Source organism: Coenobita brevimanus, chromosome 52 (assembly GCF_032717465.1).
Source record: "Coenobita brevimanus isolate Jiangsu-jjx chromosome 52, ASM3271746v2, whole genome shotgun sequence".
In the NCBI taxonomy this organism is placed as follows: Eukaryota; Metazoa; Arthropoda; class Malacostraca; order Decapoda; family Coenobitidae; genus Coenobita; species Coenobita brevimanus.
The window spans coordinates 23,069,617-23,091,620 of record NC_137005.1 but is presented as its reverse complement, the minus strand read 5'-3'; the positions used below and the strand labels follow the sequence as shown (position 1 = coordinate 23,091,620).

Below are 22,004 nucleotides of genomic sequence, written 5' to 3'. Positions count from 1 at the left end.
ATGTCAAGTGCAATTATAAGTGTCCTTGTAATGGGAAATATTATAACTGGCGGAAGAGGTGAGTACAGAAAAAACAGATATTTCCTTTCCCACACGCCTACGGGGTATGTAGCGTTATGAAAGGGGCGGAAAAACCTTTGGGGAGCCACATGGACAGGGTGAAGATTCATCCTTACGACGGTGAGCAGGAAGTCGAAAAACGAATGGAACTTTTCACATTCCAACCAAGGACGCCTGGGCAGTATTACAATTACCATTCTGGTCAGTGCTGTCAACGCTGGCCAGCGAGTCCAAGGTCACAGTCAGTGGCGCGTCCTTGAGATCAGCCCGGCAAACGAGTAAAACCACTCGACTTCAACTCGTCCTTACTCATCGACGGGACCACCTAGAGACCTCGAGAGGAAGAGTTGGTGAGTCTTATGTGTTTTTATTTTCTCCTCTAGTTATTAAAGTTTGGCAGATATTAGGGTTTGAAGTAAGGATATTTTTGCCAAAATCTCTGAAATCCCCCGCAAGGAGGAGTGGGCGACGGCCTAAAACCCCTGGCGGCTAAGGGATATTTCCGACTTCATAATTGATTCTCTCATTCCTTTGCTGATTTTGTTCTTATAACAGCTTGTTATTTTTCGTTCTCTTAGCAACTGAACAACTTGATCAAGTTCGTTCACTCTGGTGATATTAGCCAGATTTATATATATATATTGTTACGGAACAGAGAGATATAATGAATACTACAAGTGAGAATACTAAAATCACTACTGTCCAGCAAAGTTCCAGGTTCAAAACAAAAGACTTAGGTAAAATTACAAGTTAAAGTTTAATGTTCAAACTAACAACTAAACATTCAGGACTCATAAGGATAATGTAATGGCAAAACAGGTTACATATATGGTTAACTGCAATAGCCTCTATTAACACGAATTTAGCAAGAACAAATTTATCTAAGTCAGCCCTGATAAATGAGAGAACAGAAAAATGCTTAGTTAAAGTAAGATATAATATTATTACAGATACAAAATATTACTAATACTGGCCGACATTAAAAACTCTATATGAATCACAAAAACCTTACCAGGCCTACGAATTAACGCCTTAGGCCATACAGTACAAGAAAAATGGTAATCATACTTATACTCAAATTATACAGCAACTAGATGGTTGGAGACTTCCTGATCACTCACATAGATAATAATATACTATATAGGGGAGGACAGAGATGTGAACCAAATGAGGAGTAGATCTAAGTGGCCCTAATGCAGAGATTGAGCTCATTATACAGGGGCCGGCAGAGCTTGATTCAACTTGTAAGAAGGACACGCAAATGAAGGCATAGGGGACAAAGAGTTGACAATCCTGCTCTGAACAACAGAAAGAACGACTTACTCTACTATAAGGGGAGAAGGGGGGAGTGAGGTAGAACACGCAAGCCTGGTCACTATGGAAGCCACGAGGCGAATCGTGATCAAACATGCAGCATACTGTACTTTAGAATTATACAAAGGATGATGAAATCATAGGCTATGTAACACCTCCCCACAAAGAAAAAGAAATTTACAGAGGAAATTTCTTATTACTCTAAAACAATCTGTCTAAAGTCTAGATAAGCAATCTGCAATAACATTTTCTTTCCCCTTGACATGTTGTATGTCTAATGAATACTCCTGAGGAAGTAGACTCCATCTTGTCAATCTCTGATTTTTATCTTTAAACTTACTAAGGAATTTCAGTGGGTTATGATCGGTATAAATGACTATGGGGTCAAAACCAGAACACAAATAAAATGAAAAATGCTGTAAACCCAAAATCAAGGCCAAAAGCTCTTTGTCAATAGTTGAGTGGTTCTTTTGAGGTGGAGTGAACTTCTTACTGTAATAAGATAAAGGGTGTTCAATACCTTGACCATCCTCTTGCAGCAAAACAGCCCCAGCTCCTGTATCACTTGCGTCAACAGCCATCTTAAAAGGCTTAGCAAAATTTGGAGTAGCAAGCACTGGCTGACTTAATAGGATAGCTTTAAGTTTACTGAAAGAGGATTCACAGTTATCGGTCCAGACAAATTTAACTCCCTTTTTCAGTAGGTCTGTAAGTGGTGATACAAGAATTGAAAAGTTAAGAACAAATCTCCTGTAATAACCTACCATTCCCAAAAATCTTTGTAGCTCTTTCCTACTTTTAGGTCTGGGAAGATCACTTATAACCTGAACCTTAGCTCCTGGTGGTGCAACGTGTCCATCACCAATTACGTACCCAAGGTACTGAACTTTAGCTTGACCAAACTCACACTACAAGATTAGCCTGAACCAAACGCTCAAGAAATTTACTGACATGGCATAGGTGATCTTTCCAGTTGTCACTGAAGATTAATACATCATCAATATAAACAACACACCCTGCCAAACCCTCTGTTACAACATTCATGAGCTTCTGAAAAATGGCTGGTGCATTCTTCATACCATATGGCATTACAGAACATGCAAAAGTCTTTCCTAGTGTCACAAAACATGAGATCTCCCTAGCACGTTCAGTCATAGGTACTTGCCAGTATCCCTTTAACAAATCAAACTTACTTATGTACCTAGCCTTTCTGATCTTGTCTATGCAATCTTCCACGCGAGGGAGAGGGTAAGTGTCTGTTTTGGTTATCTGATTAACACGTCTGTAGTCGATGCAAAGCCGCTGTGACCCACCTGGCTTAGGGACTAGAGTGACAGAAGAACTCCACTCGCTCTGACAGGGCTCAATCATCTTGTGGTCCAACAGGTAGCCAAGCTCCTTCTGAATGAGAGGAACTTTCACTGGGTTCACACGGTAAGGAGGCAGTTAAATTGGCTTTGTGTCTCCAACATCGACATCATGCATCGACACAGTGGTTCTTCCTGGAGTGGCACGGAACACTTGCAGGTACTCCTGCAGTAATGCCAAAAACTCCTGCCTTTCCTCGGGAGCTAGATGAGAAAGCTTAGTCAGGAGATCATTCATGATATCAGGATTCTTCCCCAAACTATCACTCAGGCACATACTGCATGGGAGAGCTTCACTTGCAGACTCGGGTGGAACAGCTACAGTGCAGACTGGGTTATTTTCGTCCCGCCTGTGATATAACTTTAGCATGTTGATGTGACAAAGTTGCTTGTTCTTTCTACGATCTGGTGTGGCGATGGCATAGCTGACATTACTGAGTTTCTTCTCCACGAAAAAAGGACGACTAAACTTGGCTTGAAGAGGTTGCCCATGCACTGGTAGCAGAATCAAAACCTGATCTCCTGGCTGAAAGTGGCGTAACCTGGACTTCTTATCATACCAAGTCTTCATCTTCTCCTGAGCAGCTCCTAAATTCTCTCTCGCCAGCTGTAAAGCAGTGGACAGCCGTTCTTTGAACTTCATCACATACTCCAGCAGGTTGACGTCATCTTCCTCCGACAGCCAGCATTCCTTGAGTAGCTTAAGGGGTCCTCTTACTTCATGGCCAAACAGTAGTTCAAAGGGTGAGAAGCCCAGTGATTCATTAGGAGATTCTCTTGTGGCAAATACAATGAATGGAAGACCTTTATCCCAGTCTTTCTGATGTTCCAAACAGTATTTCCTGAGCATCGATTTGAGTGTTTGATGATATCTCTCCAACGCTCCTCGGGTCTGGGGATGGTAAGCTGAGGACGTGATCTAGGTGATGCCCAACTCTTTCAGAGACTGCTTGAAAACATTTGACATGAAATTACTTCCCCGGTCTGACTGTACCTCCTTGGGCAGACCAGACTTGGTGAAGAACTCCAGCATTTCCTTAACCACGTTCTTTGCTGAGATATTTCTAAGTGGAATGGCTTCAGGATAACGAGTAGCCATATCAATCAGGGTCAACACATAAGAAAATCCTGAAGAAGTCTTAGGAAGAGGGCCCACAATATCCACCAACACACGGGTGAATGGCGCCTCAAAAGGAGGAATGGGAACTAGAGGTGCAACCTTTTCAGTCTGATTACACTTTCCCACAACTTGACAGGTGTGACAAGACTTACAATACCAGGAAACATCTCTGAAGATACTTTGCCAGTAGAAGTGTTTCAAAATGCGTGCCACAGTCTTCCTCACTCCAAGGTGTCCTGCCAAACTGGAATCATAAGCCACTCTAATGATATCCTGCCTACAAACACGAGGGATGACAACTTGATGTACAACCTCCCATTCACAGTCGGCTGATGCTGTTGGGGGTCTCCACTTTCTCATAAATACTCCTGACTTTGTATAATAACAAGTAGAAGCACCAGCTGACTCTTCCTCACTGCAAGCAGAGTTAGCTAGACCTTTCAACTCAGGGTCAGCAACCTGCAACTCAACCAACTCTTGACGAGAGAAATTATCAACACTACGGGGTACTGCCTCATCTGGTGAGTGGTCCAAATTAGCAAGAAAAGTGTCAGCTAGGATAACATCATCATCATCATTATCCTCTAAATCACCAGTAACTTTCGACTTAGCCCTAGTGACAGCACATGCAGAGAACACTTCAGAGACATCACAATCCCGGGTCGCAGTCACTGGCTCACTAGACAACTGAGGAGCTGGACACACTTGACTTCCACCAATATCATTTCCAAGTAAGAAAATTACACCTGACATTGGGAGTGTCTCAACCAACCCAACCATAACGGAACCATTAACAAAATCAGACTCTAAATTCACTCTGCACAGAGGGACAGAGAAGTAATTATTCCCTACACCTTGTAAAATTACAGTTTCATCAGAGGAATTAACATTAGAGCCTAGAACACTGGTCAGCATAAGGGATTGGCAAGCACCTGTATCACGATATATTTTAACTGATTTCCTGTCATTACTGTCCAGAGGACTGACAAAACCATCAGACAGGAAATTAGCACATGAACTCTTGAAAGTGTCACCCACGTTACTGCTCAAAAGAGGAGCTTCATCATGAGAATTTAATTTACCCCTCAAAGCAGGTTCAGTTAACTCGGTTAAAGAATTCTGGGAACTCTGAAGGGTGGACACTAGAACAATTGACTGAATATTTAAAGACTCCTTTTTGTTCACATCACGCTGTCTCCTGAAACTTTTCTCCGTAGTATGACCAAGCTTACTACAATAAGTACATTTACTTTTCTGAAATCTAGAGGTGGAGCTGGTGTTTACTTCCTGAGAAACATCATCTTTATTCTCTTTCCTGTTACCTGTACTCTGAGTAGAGGCAACGTACTTACTCTCAGCTTTCCTTTTTTCTTTAGAATATCTCTTGTGAGTGAGAACATATTCATCAGCTAAAACTGCAGCAGCAGACAAATTATCTATTCTTTTCTCATCAAGATATAGGCTTACATATTTATTAATACACCTTTTGAAGTCCTCCAGCAAAATTATCTGCTTTAATTTATCAAAATCAGAATTTACATTCTTAGAATTTAACCACTGCTCTTACAGATATTCTTTGATTTTTGCATACTCAACATGGGATTGCTTATCTTGCTTATAAGTTGTCCTAAATTTTACTCCATAGGCTTCAGGAACAAGCTCATAGGCCTTAAGAATCAAGCTCTTAACTACATCATAATTATCAGATTGATCCTGAGGCAAAGATGCATAAGTTACTTGAGCTTTACCGGTGAGAACACACTGAAGGAGCAGTGGCCAATACTTTTTGGGCCAATTAAAACCTGTAGCTACCCTCTCAAACAACTGAAAATACTTTGTTAAATCAGATTCATTAAAAGGAGGGACAAGTTTAACATTTTTAGCCACATCAAAATCATCAGAGCTAGATGATCCAGTTCCACCTTGTTTCATGCAATACTCATGGGCTCCCTGAATCCTAGCAAGTTCAATTTGTGCCTGAGCCTGTGCCTGTGCCTCCTGAATACGAGCCTGAGACTCAGCCTCCTTAGCATTTGCCTGAAACTCAGCCTCCTTAGCACGAGCCTGAAACTCAGCCTCCTTAGCACGAGCCTCTTGCAGGGCTTGCTGTAACTTAGCTATTTCAATCTGCGTTTGCTCATCTGGAGGAGTTACATTAAACAAGCTTTTATTAATCATGTCAACAATTTGATCTTTAAAATGATGAGAGCGAACAGCAATTCCCAATTGTTGAGCAACAAGCTTAAGTTCATTCTTTGTTCTGTTTTCTACATCACACATTGTTTGCACATTTGACAACAAATCTTTGGCTTCATCAAGAGTAGTAATAGTAGACATCATGAATAAATCAGTCACAAAACATCAAGCAATATCCTTATGATAATATCCTGAATATCCTGATAAGAGGTCGCCAAATTTATGTTACGGAACAGAGAGATAATGAACACTTCAAGTGAGAATACTAAAATCACTACTGTCCCGCAAAGTTCCAGGTTCAAAACAAAAGAGTTGGGTAAAATTACAAGTTAAAGTTTAATGCTCAAACTAACAACTAAACATTCAGGACTCATAAGGATAATGTTATGGCAAAACAGGTTACATATATGTTTAACTGCAATAGCCTCTATTAACACGAATTTAGCAAGAACAAATTTATCTAAGTCAGCCCTGATAAATGAGAGAACCGAATAATGCTCAGTTAAAGTAAGATATAATATTATTACAGATACAAAATATTACTAATACTTGCTGACATTAAAAACTCTACATGAATCACAAAAACCTTACCAGGCCTATGAATTAACGCCTTAGGCCGTACAGTACAAGAAAAATGGCAATAACACTTATACTCAAATTATACAGCAGGTAGATGGTTGGAGACTTTGTGAGCACTCACAAAGATAATAATATACTCTACAGGGGAGGACAGAGATGTGAACCAAATGAGGAGTAGATCTAAGTGGCCCTAATGCAGAGACTGAGCTCATTATATAGGGGCCGGCAGAGCTTGATTCAACTTGTAAGAAGGATGCGCAAATGAAGCCATAGGGGACAAAGAGTTGACAATCCTGCTCTGAACAACAGAAAGAACGACTTACTCTACTATAAGGGGGAGAAGGGGGGAGTGAGATAGAACACGCAAGCCTGGTCACTATGGAAGCCACGAGGCGAATCGTGATCAAACATGCAGCATACTGTACGTTAGAATTATACAAAGAATGATGAAATCATAGGCTATGTAACAATATATATATATAAATATATATATATATATATATATATATATATATATATATATATATATATATATATATATATCGAAGTCACCACTCTCATTAATTCCTATACCTTTGTTCTTTAATGCGCGGGACTCCTAGCATATCACCTTTATTTCTTGTTTTTTGAACATGAATTATCTCTTCCTTACCTTTGTTGGAGATTTCCTAAGTCTGCTCAGTTTGATTTCCACTACTCTTGCTCTTCACCAGGTGTCTAACTTTCCTTCGTGAATCTGAGTACTGACTCATGATTTTGTTAAACTGTCTATCAATTGTTTAATTTCCAACTTCATATGAATGCTGTCATTCCTTTGCTTATTTTGTTCTTCTAATAGCTCATTATTTTTTGTTCTCTTAGCCACTGAACAACTTGATAAAGTTCCTTCACTCTGGTGAAATTAGCCAATTTTTATTAATACATACAAACATACATACATACATATATATATATATATCGAAGTCACCGCCTTTCTTAATTACAATACTTTCACTTCCTCCAGATGGGAGCGCCGATCTCTGTTTATAGGAAGAAAAAAAAAGATACCGCACTTTACAGCAGAAAAATCAATTCCATTGAAAGCAGCCAAGGCGAATAAGACGTAAACAAAGCCAAGCTGCCTCGTTTCTTATTTCTAGGAAGATGTAAGCTTTCTTGGCTGTTAACTTGCCACATATTTTTACTTATCAAATACCGGTCACCTTACAGCAGTGGTTCTTAACCTTTTTTCTTGGCGACTCAAAATCCATAAGATGGTCTCTATGGCGACCCAAACCCTCGTAAACTTACTCTGCACCAGAACTGAATCAAACATATGTGTCATATCATGTGACTAAAACCAAAGTAATATTTCAATATTTTATTGATGTCATAATAAATTAATTTCATTTTTATCATATGTACTTCCTAAGAAATAAAATATCAACACATTTTGGCAGGAAAAAAAATAAATCGAAGATCAGAAAATCAAAATAATTCATTCATGTTCATGATACACCTATTTACTCTGACCATTAAGGAGAGAGTCACTATTTTGGATGTTGTCTGAGACATAAAGTACTATAATCAGTGAGATCCCTGGCACTGAAAAGTTTCAATCAGCTTCTCAAACCGGGGTGATTTAGATGACAGACTGCATCTTAGGTCATGCTCTGGTTGTGGACGGTTTCTGTACTTTGTGAGTGCAAAAAATCCTGCCTCACACAGATGAGTTGTAGCAAAGGGAAGGAGTGCTTTCAGGGCTTCACCTCCAAGAATTTTCTTTTCTTTGTAAACTCTGATCCAGAATGAGCTCAGTGATTCGTTTTGTTTCCTGAAATCATAACGAAGTGTTTCATCATTCTGAACCTCGATGAGCTGCTCCTGGAGGTAGCTGATGTTCGAAATCTCGTCAGGTAAGTCTTCAGCTTCAGTGCTGAAGGTATTTCTTACCCAGGCATATTTCATCACATTCTCAGGAATGTAGTGAAAAACTCTTCGATTAGTCTGGAGATATGTTCCACAATGATGCTTTGGACCTGGGTGAGAGAAAAATTTTCGTCTTCCAGAAATTCACTCAAAGATGGAACGACGCAGTCTTCCCAGTCTTCCACGGCTTCAGTTTTCCCTTGAATGTAGTTGCCTTCTCTGACAGCCCAACTAATGTCTGATCGTGACCTTGCATTGAAATGTTCAAAGCGTTAATCTCATGAAAGATATCTGCAAGATAAGCCATTTGCATCACCTACTTTGAATCAGAGAATCTTTGGGGCCAGTGAATGATTCTTTTTTGCTAGAAATATCTCAGTCTCGTTCCGCATTTCAGGCAACCGTTGGAGCACCCTTCCTCGTGACAGCCACCTAACCTTAGAGTGGTACAACACGTGTACATGTTCTGAACCAAAATCAAAACACATCCGACTGATGATCCTGGAGGGCACAGCCCTAGATTAATGAAACTGATTACCTGGATGACTTCCTGCATCACTTTCTGCAACTCAGGTGACAACCCCTGAGAAGCAAGATTCTCACGGTGAAGGAGACAGTGAACAATCAGCACGAATGGATTTTCTTCTTTAACTCTAGCAATGAAGCCATGACGTACTCTCAGCATTGCTGGTGGACAATCACAACAGACATAAAACACTGATTCCACTGAAGCCCTGCTTCCTTGAAGAATGAGCCCACAGTACTGAAAATATCTTCTCTGGTTGTGGTCGTGTGTAATGGCCGACAGAACAGAAATTCCTCTTCCATGTCTTCTGGACCTCGGTACCGTACGTAAGCCATGAGCTGGGCATCATTACTCCGAAATGAAAACGGTCAAGTTTTAAAATATAAAATGTACAGTACTGGTACGCTACTCCCAGTTGTGTGCATGGTAATAATCTTTTTTTAAGCCAAATGCAATCTCCTACTGTAGGGGAGAGAGAGAGAGAGAGAGAGAGAGAGAGAGTGAGAGAATGTAAAGTGTGAAGTATCGACAAGTGCGGTAATATGTTAAAAAGTAATAGTATACAACTTTAATAATATCAGTACCGTAATATATTTGTCTCTTGGCGACCCACTCCAAACGGCTTGGCGACCCAAATTTGGGTCGCGACCCATAGGTTAAGAACCACTGCTTTACAGGACACTCGAACCACCCAATCCTGGTAACAATAGCAACAAACACACATCGGATTGCAATAATTTGGAGACCACCATCGACTGCGTTCATTTTTTTCTTCTTACGTGTGTGTGTGTGTGTGTGTGTGTGTGTGTGTGTGTGTGTGTGAGAGAGAGAGAGAGAGAGAGAGAGAGACCTCGATGATTAAATGCAGCTCCAGATCATCCTTGGTGTACAGTCACTCATAAAAGAAACGGACCCCCCTTGGCCAGAGCTGCAGTATCTCGTGGCAGTCCGAGTCTGGTAACACTGTGGCCGACGTTGGGGGGAATATTAGGGGGTCAGAGGCGGTGTAGGAGGGTGGGAGGCGGGTCTTCACGACTTACTGCGCGGATCATGTTTCATTTCATGTAATACATAATCGAACACAAGAGGGGATCATAGTTAAATAAATAACGTTACATTAACAGTTGTAATTAAAGACTGTTGTAACTCCACTTATCTGAGACCAAATTACATATACTCTGATAAGATATGAAAGTTAAATCCCTATGATCCACACCAATACGTGAGTTAAGTGGGCTACTGGTAGGCCTGGTGATAGCTCACTTGAATCTCTTGGCATGCCATCATTGGAAGATTATTTCAAATGGTATATTATATTAATAATATGCACTAAGCAATGCAACGTATATAACATGAACATTATGTATCAGCGATCTAACCAAACTATGTTTAATGTGACTAAACCGTTCATATGGATACTTGACCATGGTTTCGGTCAGAGCTGTGAGAGTCGACGAAGTTGATGAGAAATGCTGAAGTGCCTAGGTCGGCAGTTCCTTCTCATCTCATAGTTTGCGAGGTAAGGAGGTGTGGAGGTGCTGGAAAACTTCTGCTACACCTGCCCCAATCTATCTGCCTTAGCTGGGCATATTTAGTGTTTCAAGAAAACAGAGAGTAATCCAGCGTGCTCTCCAATGCATTTTTCATTTACTATCTGCACTACCCTTACATACGCACTGCACATCACTAAACTTTACTGAAAATATTAGGCAGTTTTGTGGTAGGTGGGGGAGCTCACCATCCACTCACTCGATGTAGTGCTGCTCTCGAGTGTCTGCCCTTTCCTCTACTCCATCCTTCTTTCCTTCCATCTTCTTCTGTCTTCTTGTACTTCATTCTTTCCTTGTCCTTCTGCCTATGGGTAACTTTACACTTCCTCTTCTGTCTTTCTTTCCTTCATTCTTTCCTCTTCCTTCTGCCTGTGGGTGACTCTACACTGAGTGACAAGCCAAATGGTTTCCTGTACACCAGGAAACCATTTACTACGCTGGGTGGTAACCATATAACCAAATTTTGGCGCCTGGTGGTTTAGTGAGTAATTATTGCGCTCCAATCGGATTGAGCCGGTGAAGGTTTATATCCAAGGGATGGTTGGGGTTGATTGCTCATGTAATGCAACTCAGGGATGAGTGAGGCTGGTCATTCTCATCTTAAATGTCGGGTCCAACTGCCTAGCCCCGGGCTCCTACTCTCCTCATGGGGCAATGTAGGATTGGATGATGGATGGATGGATGTGAACCGAATCCACCTCGGATCATAAATTCCCCACCTGTGGCCCTTCCTTTATGGGGACGGCTTCGTTTGTGGGCACTTTTGTGCTCTTGTCCTTCCTTTTGAGAAGTAAATAATTATGTTACTCTTAATATGGCTTTACACTACCATTTAAGGTCTCAGCTTATTTTAGTGGGCAACATAATGAAATAAATAGGTTTAATGTATTTATTATTACTTTTATTGATATTACTATTTGCAATATTGAAAAATACCATAGTCATGCCGACACTGACATATGCATCCAGAACCTGGACTAGGAATAGGGCACAACAGTCTAGAATACGAGCAGTGGAAATGGGCTATCTTAAAGGGTCATGTGGCTTGACGAGATAGGATGGGGTGAGGAGTGAGAGTGTCTGTGAGAGATGTGGGTTGAGACGGGAATTGGCATTGAGTGTGGGGTGGTGGGGAGGGCGAAGCGTAATAAACCGAGGTGGTTTGGTCATGTGGAGAGAACGCAAGATGGGGAGTTTGCAAGGAATGTGTATGGGAGTGAAGTCGAGGGTCCTGGTGCGAGGGGCAGACCACCAGTCAATTGGGTGAACAGGGTAGAGGAATATGTGAGGGAGAGAGATGAGAGGAGTGGGGGGAGTGAGGAACAGGGAGAGATGGAGACTCTTCTGCCGTGGCCACTCCCTTGGAGGGAGTTTCTGGAGGGAGCGAGGCGTCAGAGCTACATATAGATAGACAGATACTTAAGTTTTGCAGAATGAACCGGCCTGGAAGAGTGCACCGCCAAAGAGCACGTAGACCTACAGGACGTGCCGATAGACCCGAAGTTATCACAAAACGTGGTGCTATCATAGGTATGCGAGATGCTGGCATGTCTATAAAAGCCATTGCCCGGGAAACAGGATTAAGTATAAACACCGTGAGAAGGTGGATACGGCGTTGGGATGAGGAGGGCACCTTTACTACCCGCCCTAGAAGTGGTCGTCCACGAATTTTAGTTCCAGAAGATGATCAACGCATCTTAAATGTTGTGTTACAAAGGCCTCACACATCAGCTGTTGACGTCACTCAGGAATTAGACCTACCATGCCATCCGGAAACAACGAGGCGGCATGTGAATAAGGCAGTCATTTACTATTATGTCCCTGTTAGAAAGGAAGCAGTGTCTGTGGAACACAGGACTGCACGACTTGTATTTACCAGACGTTATACACAAGAGGCATATGACGCAGAATTTTGGAACAGCGTAGTCTGGACGGATGAAAAGTCCTTCTCGACAACTGCTGCCAAGACTCGTGTATGTTGGCGACCACCAAACACAAGATATGAGAAGGAAAACATTCAGGAGCGGCACACGAGTGGCCGCAGTAGTGTTTCTTTTCACGGATGGATGTAGGCAGGAGGTCTTGGGGATCTCACACCCATTGAGGGTAACCTTACAGCGGCGAAATATGTCGACATTTTGAATGGAATGTTACCTTCTATTCGGCAGAGGGTAATTACATTTTTCCATGATAGATCACCAATTCGTATGAGCCAAGTGGTAAGGCAATGGTTCGGAGAACATCCAGAATCTGAAGTTATAGACTGGCCAAGCAAGGGTTGTGATATCAATGTTATAGAGAATGTTTGGGTAATGATAGTCGGGACATGGGATATCCGGGATGCGAGAAACAGAGAAAATATCACAAATCATGCCATGGCAGAATGGGAGAATATAAGACCTATTACAAACTATTGTCAACATCTAGTAGATTCTGTTCCTAGTAGGTTACACGCAATCATACAAGCTAATGGAGGGTGGGCGAAATATTAGGTGCTTGGACATTAAACAATTAGATAACTGCAGAAGTCTAAAAACAGTACCGGTATGCTACTAATGTTCATAATATAAAGTAAATCGTATATTGCTGTAAGGGGAAGTAACGTGTTTTTTGTTTGTTATTTGTTTTGTTTACTATGTTACAAATACTGTATACACCTAACATATGTTATTCAGTAATTGACGCCGTTCATAATGAACAGCTATGAAAATAATTAATCATATTACTTATGTTTATAGATAATAGAACCATTTTTTTTTCTACGATATTAGGATTATAATGTGTAAATTTGAAATAGTCCTAAATAAACTAAAAATGTAAATCGATATTATTTTCCTCTGTCTACACATTCCTGCTGTATCATACACACAAATTACACAACCATGTGGAATGATAATGCAGTCAGTGTGACTGATATGAGTGGGTAAGTTGTAACCATTTAAAACATATATATAATCCTCCTTAACGACAATTTAAAGGTTTTAAGTGGATAAATAGTTGCAATGTTAGGTGAGTAGTTAGGTTGCTTTTATCCTACGATATTTTGAGACATGGCAGTCCATGGATTATAAATATCTAATTATACGTACCCTTGGTTTCGATTTAGTTATGACGAAATGAAACATGATCTGAGCAGTAAATCGTGTAGACCCGCCTCCCACCCTCCTACACCGCCTCTGACCCCCTAACAATCCCCCCAAATGTCGGCCACAGTGTTACCAGACCCGGACTGCTACGAGATACTTCATCTCTGGCCAAGGGGGGTCCGTTTCTTTAATGAGTGACTGTACACCCGAAAACACTAATTCCCCCTCGGTAGCCGGAGTCGCGACCAATGAACGACCGGCCGGTCGAACACCCCACACCCACCGCCCCTACTTCAACCCCTGTGTAAGAGGTGTTGGCGATGTGGAACGGCCAAAGCTGGTGATGTTACGATGTGTCAAGATTGTTTTTATAGATAATCAGAACCAGTAGGGGTAAGTATATAATGGCATTTAATGTGTAATACTGTGTTTTTAACCACAGCATATGAGAAAGTCACGAAAATTAAAGAAGTCTTACAATGTATTGTTATTATCTATATACTAACAAATAAATATAGTATAGTGAACAACATCTTTTGAAAGATATGATGTCTTTTCTCATCCATTCTGGCTCCCACCTCCACCACCCCACTCTTTGGGTTCCTGTCATCACAAAACGTCTCTTTTTACCCTCTCGTTCCCCCAGCCCTACCCATTGTTAACCAGCATCAACTAATAACGAAATGATCCGTCAGGTATTGATTATATTATTATCATACACCTCTGTATTAAGCACTAACAAATCAATAACATACTATACTTCGGTATATCTGCCAACTATTTCATCCTGTTGTAAGCTGTTACATGACACGAACTGACCTTGTTTTACAAGGACATGCGGGTGTTTATCGTTAACACAGATTGTGTGGTTTTGGACGTCCATTAACTCATATTAACATGGCAAGTGAAGCCTTACATTATACTCATATAAGGTTTATTCTGTCATTGGATGAATTAAACTAATCAGGGATCGGCTTTGACGAACCACAAACTCTCTGCTTAAACGAAAGTATGCCGACCTCTTGTCGCAACAGTGACAGTGTCATTATGTATAAGACTGACCCATATTCAATCGTGTACATGATGACATTGTGTTAATGTTGTGACGAGAGGTCGGAATGCTTTCGTTATAGCAGAGAGTTTGTGGTTCGTCAGAGCCGATCCCTTATTCACTTCGTTCATCCAGTAGTGACAGGAACCTTAAGTGTTTATAATGTAAGGTTTAAATTGCCATGTTAATACGAGTTAATGGACGTCCAAAACCACCCACAACTTAACGATAAACAACCGTATGTCCTTGTAAAACAAGGTCCAACTTGCAGTATGTCACGTAACAGCTTACAACAGGATGAACTAGTTGGCAAGTATACCGAAGTATTGTATGTTATTGATACGTTGGTGCTTAATACAGAGGTGTATGATATTGAACATAAGATCAATACCTGATGGATCATTTTATCATAATCTTTGTTTATGTTGGTTAACAAAGGGTGGGAGCGTGGTAAGAGAGGGTAGGAGAGGCAATTGGTCGAGACTGGAACCCATAGAGAAAGGTAAGGGAGGTGGGAGCGAGAATGGATGAGAATAGGCATATCTTTCAACAGATATTGTTCACTATACTATACTTATTTGCAACATTATTATATAGGACGTAAGTATATAGACAATAAAATATAATGCAATTTAGGTCTTCTTTCATTTTCGTGCCTTTCTCGTATGTTGTGGATAGAAGCACAGTATTACACATTAAATGCCTGTATATACTTTCCCGTACTGGTTCTGATTGTCTATAAAAACAATCATGACACATTGTAACGTCACCAGCTTTGGCCGTTCCACATCTATCCAACAATGTTTACACTGGGGTTGGGGTAGGAGCGGTAGGTGTGGGGTGTTCGATCGCCCGGTCGCTCACTGGCCCCGACTCCGGCTACAAGGTGAGGAGAAACTAGTGCTGTCGGGTGTACCTGGCTGAGACAGCCAACATAACTTATTGCACCCTATAAACAACGGCCTCGCACACCTGGATTTGGTATTATTCTTTCCCTTTAATCAGCTTGATATTGTGACCAGTCTTCTGGTAGGCTGAGAAGGCTCTCTAGTACTTCTAACATGCCATGTTATTTTTATAATATGGTAATAAAATATATTGTTGTATGTCGTTTGTAATACGCAGTTTCGATATAAACATAAAGTACAGTAACACTGTGCACCCCCATTCTATAACAGAGGCCTGTATGAACCTGGAGGCTCACAACAAGAGCAACTGATATAACAGATTTCCGAAGCAATTGCATGGTTAACTTGAAAAATGTTTTCTATAAAGCTCCCTGATGCTTGAGGTTTCTAAGCAACGGTTTCCAGAAGAACCACATTCTCCTCCTCCTTCTGAAAAAAGACCGCCTTGTCCATTCTGCGCAACGGGAAAAATAATTTTCGTTAGTAGTAATGCTAAATTAATTTTACCGAAGAGGTGCTAGAAAACAGTGAAGCTGACGCGAATACGAACCTAGATAACAAACCAAAATGGTTATGTTAACCCCGGAAACAAATATAAGCAGCACGTGATAGCCTGGTGATAGATAGCTGAGTGGGACAAACTGTGGCATAGAGGGGTACACAACCTTGTTCAAGTGGGTGCGTGATAAGATTAATGTTTTGAGATTATTTTGAATCTTATCACAATAGCCTTAAACTAAGCCAAAAATAATTAATTGACAGCAGAAGAGGAACGGTAAGATTAATGGTAAAGGAGCTGGGAGGGAAAGAAGGAGACAAAGGGTGGGAAGGAAGGAAATGTGAGAGGGTGGAATGGAGAAAAAGAAAAAGTGTGGGAGAGAAGGGAGGAAAAAAGTCAGGGGTATGAGGAAGAAAAGGAGTGTGGGAGAGAAGAAAGGAGAAAGAAAGTGGGGAGAAAGGAGGCAGAGAAAATGTGGAAGGGACGGGGGGAGAAACAAAGGGTGTGTGAGAAGGAGGGAGAAAGAGGGTGGGTGGGAAGGTGGGAGAAAGAGAGGATGGGTGGAAAGGAGGGAGAAACGACGGGTAGGTGGGAAGGGGGGAGAAAAAAAGGGTGGATGGGAAGGAGGGAGTGTGCAGGGCTGCTGTTCGAGGCTAATCCAATCTGAGTGTTTATTAGTGATCTGGAGTTGTTTTTGTGGCCATATCAACATTTCCTTATATTATAAACAAACACAGAGACATCTGGATCATGATGTGGGCTACAGCTCCTTGAACCAGCAGTTGAGTGAGGTGGATTTATCTTAGTTGAATAAACTCGTTTGGTGATAGCTCGAATTAAATACAACATTCTATATTCTGGGCCAAAATTTGTACTAACATCAGCTTGTATTTGGGGATTGGAGCGAGCGAAGTGAGCTGAGATCGCTATAAGAATCTGGTCAGAGTTCATAGGGGTAGGGGGGGGGGAAGCTAAGAATCTGGTCAGAGTTCGTAAGTGTACGGGAAGTGGGAGAAAAAAAAATCCGATAGGCAAGGTATTCGAAATGTGTCTTCCATGTGACGGAGAAAAAAAAATTAAGGCGATTTCATGCAGTAAGTTATTCTCTAAAAAGAACTTTTTAAAGAACTTTTTCAGCAACAAGAGCAATCCGAGATTGCAAACCTCCTCCAAGGCTGAAGTGCAAGTACTGTAGGCATTATTTATCGAGTTAGATGCAAAAAATATTGCCACTCTCCCTCAAAGGTGAAGAATCCTTTAAAAAGTTCCTGGATCTTTATGATGATCCGAATCACCACCAAAATCTAAAGGATTTTTCCTTGAGCCCATACCCTATCCATCCAAAAAAATTCAGCAAAACTCGTTCATAATTTTTTTAGTAATCCTGTTAACAGACAAACAGACAACCAACCAACGCTGGCAAAAACATAGCCTCCTTGGCGGTGCTAATTAATCCAAAATAATTTATTAATGAGTATTCAAGAGAATTCATTAAAGAATACTGTATGTTTTAAATTGTTCATAAACTATCAGCTGCTGACTAGCAGTATGTTGTTAAATAATGAGCACAGTAAATTTAATGTCAACACCTTTTTTATATACTTTTTTAATACTTATTCTTTGAGGTATTTATGAACAGTTTAAAATTACTTCTGTTTTCGTATCCTCTTTCTCTTAGAGTTTTAGGGTTATTGGCTTAATATATTACACTGAGACACCACAAGATTCTTGGTAAAGATAATCATCCTTATCAGTGGGGGCAGTCTTTGAGCTTGCTCCAACCCCCACATTCTGACCTTTGGGGCGGGCGACTTTACCTTGTCAATCATTTTGTTATCATGCGATTCTCTGTGCTGGATAACATCGCTTGACGTTAACCACAATAAAATCCACGGTTAGCATTTGGCAACCAAAGGGTTCTAGGTCATTTTCAAAACATATTTAATTTACTGGTGGCCCTTTTTGTAAAACTCCCGTCACAATAGCGTCAAGAGTCACAGGTTAATGAAAAATTGTGCTAATCATGGCGAAACCCGATTGTACAAAGATTAAGAAAAGTTTGGTCTAGTTGGTCCAGGAGCTCCAGGTAGATAAGACCCATACTAAAGGTTTACGTCTGAGATTTGGTCGGGGAATACTGCTCACACAATGGCGCTGAGGGCAGGGATGAGGGACTTCTCACACTGTCCATCAACCGCCAGATGCCTTAGTCGCGTAAGGGTTGGCCACTGATCACCTTTACCTTTAATGTTAGGACTAAGTAGTTTAGCCCTGGCCACCTATGCTTCTGGTGATGCAATAAAGGATTGAGTGAGGTTGTATTCTTATATATATATATATATATATATATATATATATATATATATATATATATATATATATATATATATATATATATATATATGCTACCAATACCCTTTTCAGGCATAAAATGATCCACAGGTATACATGGCGAGTGATGAGAAGGGTGAGTGGTGAACTGAATAAAAGGAAGGCAATGATTGATTATGTGTGTGCGGATGAAAGGATGCAAAGATGTGTAATGGATGCAAGAGCTTATAGAGGTTGGTCGAGTAGACTTTCTGACTACTACTTGGTGGTGGCCAGAATCAAGATCCAAGTAAGATGGAGAAATAGAAGATGGGAAGGACGGGAAGAAGGAGTTGTTGCAAGGAGAGTGGAAAGGTTACAAGAGGATGAAAAAAAGGCAGAATATAAGAGAGAAGTGGAGGAACGATTGGGTAAATATGAACTGGGGCAGATGGGGGATGTGGAAGGTGTGTACAGGATATTCACAGAAGAAATATGTGCAGCATGTGATGTGGTGTGTGGGGTGAAGAGAAGACGGAGGGGGGGTACAAGGAACAGATTGGTGGAATGAAGAGGTGAGACAGGCTGTGGCACAAAAGAAGAAAGCATACAATGAATGGATGAGAAATAGGGGCGTGGAAGAAGTTGAGAGGCGGAAGAGAGAGTTATAAGTAGAAAGGAAGAGAGAGGTGAAAAGATTAGTAAGAGAGAGTAAGAAGTGAGTGGATGAGGGATTTGGAAGGAATTTGAGTGTAAAGTGGAGGGACTGTAAGAAAATGCTCTGGAAAGAGGTGAAAGAGTAAGACAGGGTGGCAGTGAAGTTAGCAGGGGAGTGAAATATAAAAATGGTAGATTACAAGTGGAGAAGGGAGAAAAAGTGATCAGATGGAGAGAATGCTTTAAGGAATTGTTGAACATAAAGAACAGAAATAATGCGAGTATAAGTGGCTGGGGAATGGCTGGGAGATGGCGGGAGGTGAGAAGACAGGAAGAAATCAGTAGGATAGAAGTTGTGGAAGCAATGAAGAAAGTCAAATTGGGGAAAGCCCCAGGAATTGATGGAGTGTGTGGTGAAATGCTGAAGCATGGGGGAGAGATAGTAGTAGAATGGATGTGGAAGATGTGCAGATTGGCCTGGGAGGAAGGTAGAGTCTCAGAGGATTGGAAGTCAGGTATAATTATTCCCTTGTACAAGGGAAAAGGGGAAAAAGAAGTGTGTGGTAATCATAGGGGCATCTATCTTCTTAGTGTAATAGGAAAAGTGTACGATAGGATACTTATTGACGGAGTTGGGGAAAGAACAGAGGAATTAGTTGGAGAAGAACAGGGAGGCTTTAGGAAGGGAAGAGGTTGTGTAGATCAGATATTCATTCTTAGATCTTCAGTGGAAAAGTTTCTAGAGAAGAGAAAGAAGTTGTATGCGGCTTACTTGGATCTGTAGAAAGCAAATGACAGGGTGGATAGACAAGGATTGTGGAAAGTATTAAGAATATATGGAGTAGATGGAAAGTTGTTGAATGCAGTGAAGAGTATGTATGAGGGTGCTAAGGCTGCAGTGCGTGTGGATGGTGAACTGAGTGAATTTTTCTCTTTGAAGGTTGGGTTGAAACAGGGATGTGTCATGTCTCCATGGTTGTTCAATCTGTACATGGATGGGGTCATAAAAGAGGTACAATGTTGGGCAGTGGATCTTGGAGTGGCCCTGGTGAGAGAGGGTAGTGTTTGGAAACTCCCTACACTGTTGTTTGCAGATGACACTGAGTTGTTGAATGAAGACAAAGGGGAGCTGCAAGGCTTGGTGGATGAGTTTGGGAGAGTGTGTAAGTAACGGAATCTAAAGATGAATGTAGGGAGGAGTAAAGTTATGGTCTTTGAGAGAGGTGAAGTCAGTGAATGTAGAGCGAGGTTGGATGGTGAGGAATTGGAAAATGTGAGTACGTTTAAGTACTTGGGTAGTGTGATGAGTAAGGATGGAAGTTTGGAGGGTAAAGTGCTTGAAAGGGTACAACAAGGAAGAAAGGTTGCTGGTTCCTTGAAAGCAGTGATAAGAAACAGGGAAGTGAGCATGGAAGTGAAAAAGTTACTACATGACAGTATTGTGATACCAACTCTAATGCATGGAAGTGAAGCTTGGTCGTTGTTGGAAGGACACGAGTCAAGAGTGAAAGCAGTGGAAATGAGTTATATAAGAGGAGCCCATGGAGTCACATGGAAAGACAGGCTGACGAATGAGGATATAAAGGAGCGTTGTGGTGTGGATGTGGATGTGATAGGAAGCGTTAGGAGGAACAGATTGAGGTGGTTTGGCCATGTGGAGAGGATGGAGGATGAGAGACTGACTAGGAGAGTGTATGTGGGTGAGGTGGAGGGGGGGAGAGGGAGGAGGAGGCCAAGGATGAGATGAAGGGATGGGTTGGAGAGGTATATGAGAGAGGGGTGTGTGAGTTGGGAGCAGAGCAGTGAAATGGCGTGGGACAGGGCGACGTGAAGGCGATTTGTTTGTGGCCACCCCTTACGGAATTGAGGCGTCTGGCAATAGATAGATAGATGGACATTTGCTACAGACTTTGAGAGTCAGTCATTCTTTTGCCAGATAACCAGCGCCGTAAAACTAGTTATGAGATTACAGATGATAAGACGAGATACTCCGTATTTCACAACCAGGACCATCAGTCAGGCATAAGACACAGTGATGTGGTGAGGCGGCACAAAGCCACAGTACATCATCACCACACGACACACTCAGGCACTCAGTGAGACCAACACTACACTAACTAAGTTGCGTTAGTCCACTGAAATGGAGGGAACAGAGCAGGAACCTCAAATGAATTTGATCCAGAGGATAAGTTTTACAGTGGTCAACTCCCTCGAAAGCTTCTTCTGCAGGTAAAGGATTTCTGTGTACGTGGTTAGCAAATATATACTGTCAGTTACAACATATGGCAGAAAGTATTTATTTTCCTGTAGCTCTTTCACAGAATATGATATTGCTACGACTCTACATTCATTCGTGATAGCGCCATTTTCTGCTATTAAACTCTGCTGTTAAACAATCTATAATCTAGCAAGTTATAGCACATTGCATATTCTTATTACAATGACAGACTCTCAAGAGGAAAATATGTTCCCGGTCGTATTATTCCGTGTGACCTGTTGCATCCCATAAAAACTATACTGGGGATACTACAGCATCCAAGGTATTCCGTAGAGAGTTTCTGTGGCATTAATACCATGAACTTCGGCTATTTCCGATTCTAGTTAATGTAGTACCCAGAACACTGGTAAATGTTGCTTTCTGATCATAAAATCCAAGCGATATCATCAAACTTCGTACCGAGCAGTTTTATGTTGGAAGTATGAGGAGAAATTGGCTACATCCACCTCACTACACCAGGGTTCTTATCACTTCTCTTTTTTCCCTTTTCTAGTAGAACATTTTTTTTTTTTTCCATGGGGGAAATGTTTTCTTCTTGAACCTGTTCCAAATAAGGGTGACAGTTTCCTACTTTCAGGGTATCATAATGTTGTTT

The 22,004-nt window shown here is 41.2% G+C and overlaps 1 protein-coding gene across 1 annotated transcript; it reads left to right on the top strand.

The window, feature by feature from the left end:
- The first annotated feature begins 12,053 nt into the window (after positions 1 to 12,053).
- Positions 12,054 to 12,692, top strand: LOC145400509 (uncharacterized). The gene has a single exon (XM_080273032.1). It carries the CDS (start codon positions 12,054 to 12,056, stop codon positions 12,690 to 12,692), a length of 639 nt encoding a protein of 212 aa, XP_080129158.1.
- Positions 12,693 to 22,004: the final 9,312 nt, after the last annotated feature.

What these genes read in the sequence shown, in the direction of transcription:
- LOC145400509 (XM_080273032.1), top strand. Translation starts at nt 12,054, where the DNA reads ATGAACCGGCCTGGAAGAGTGCACCGCCAAAGAGCACGTAGACCTACA.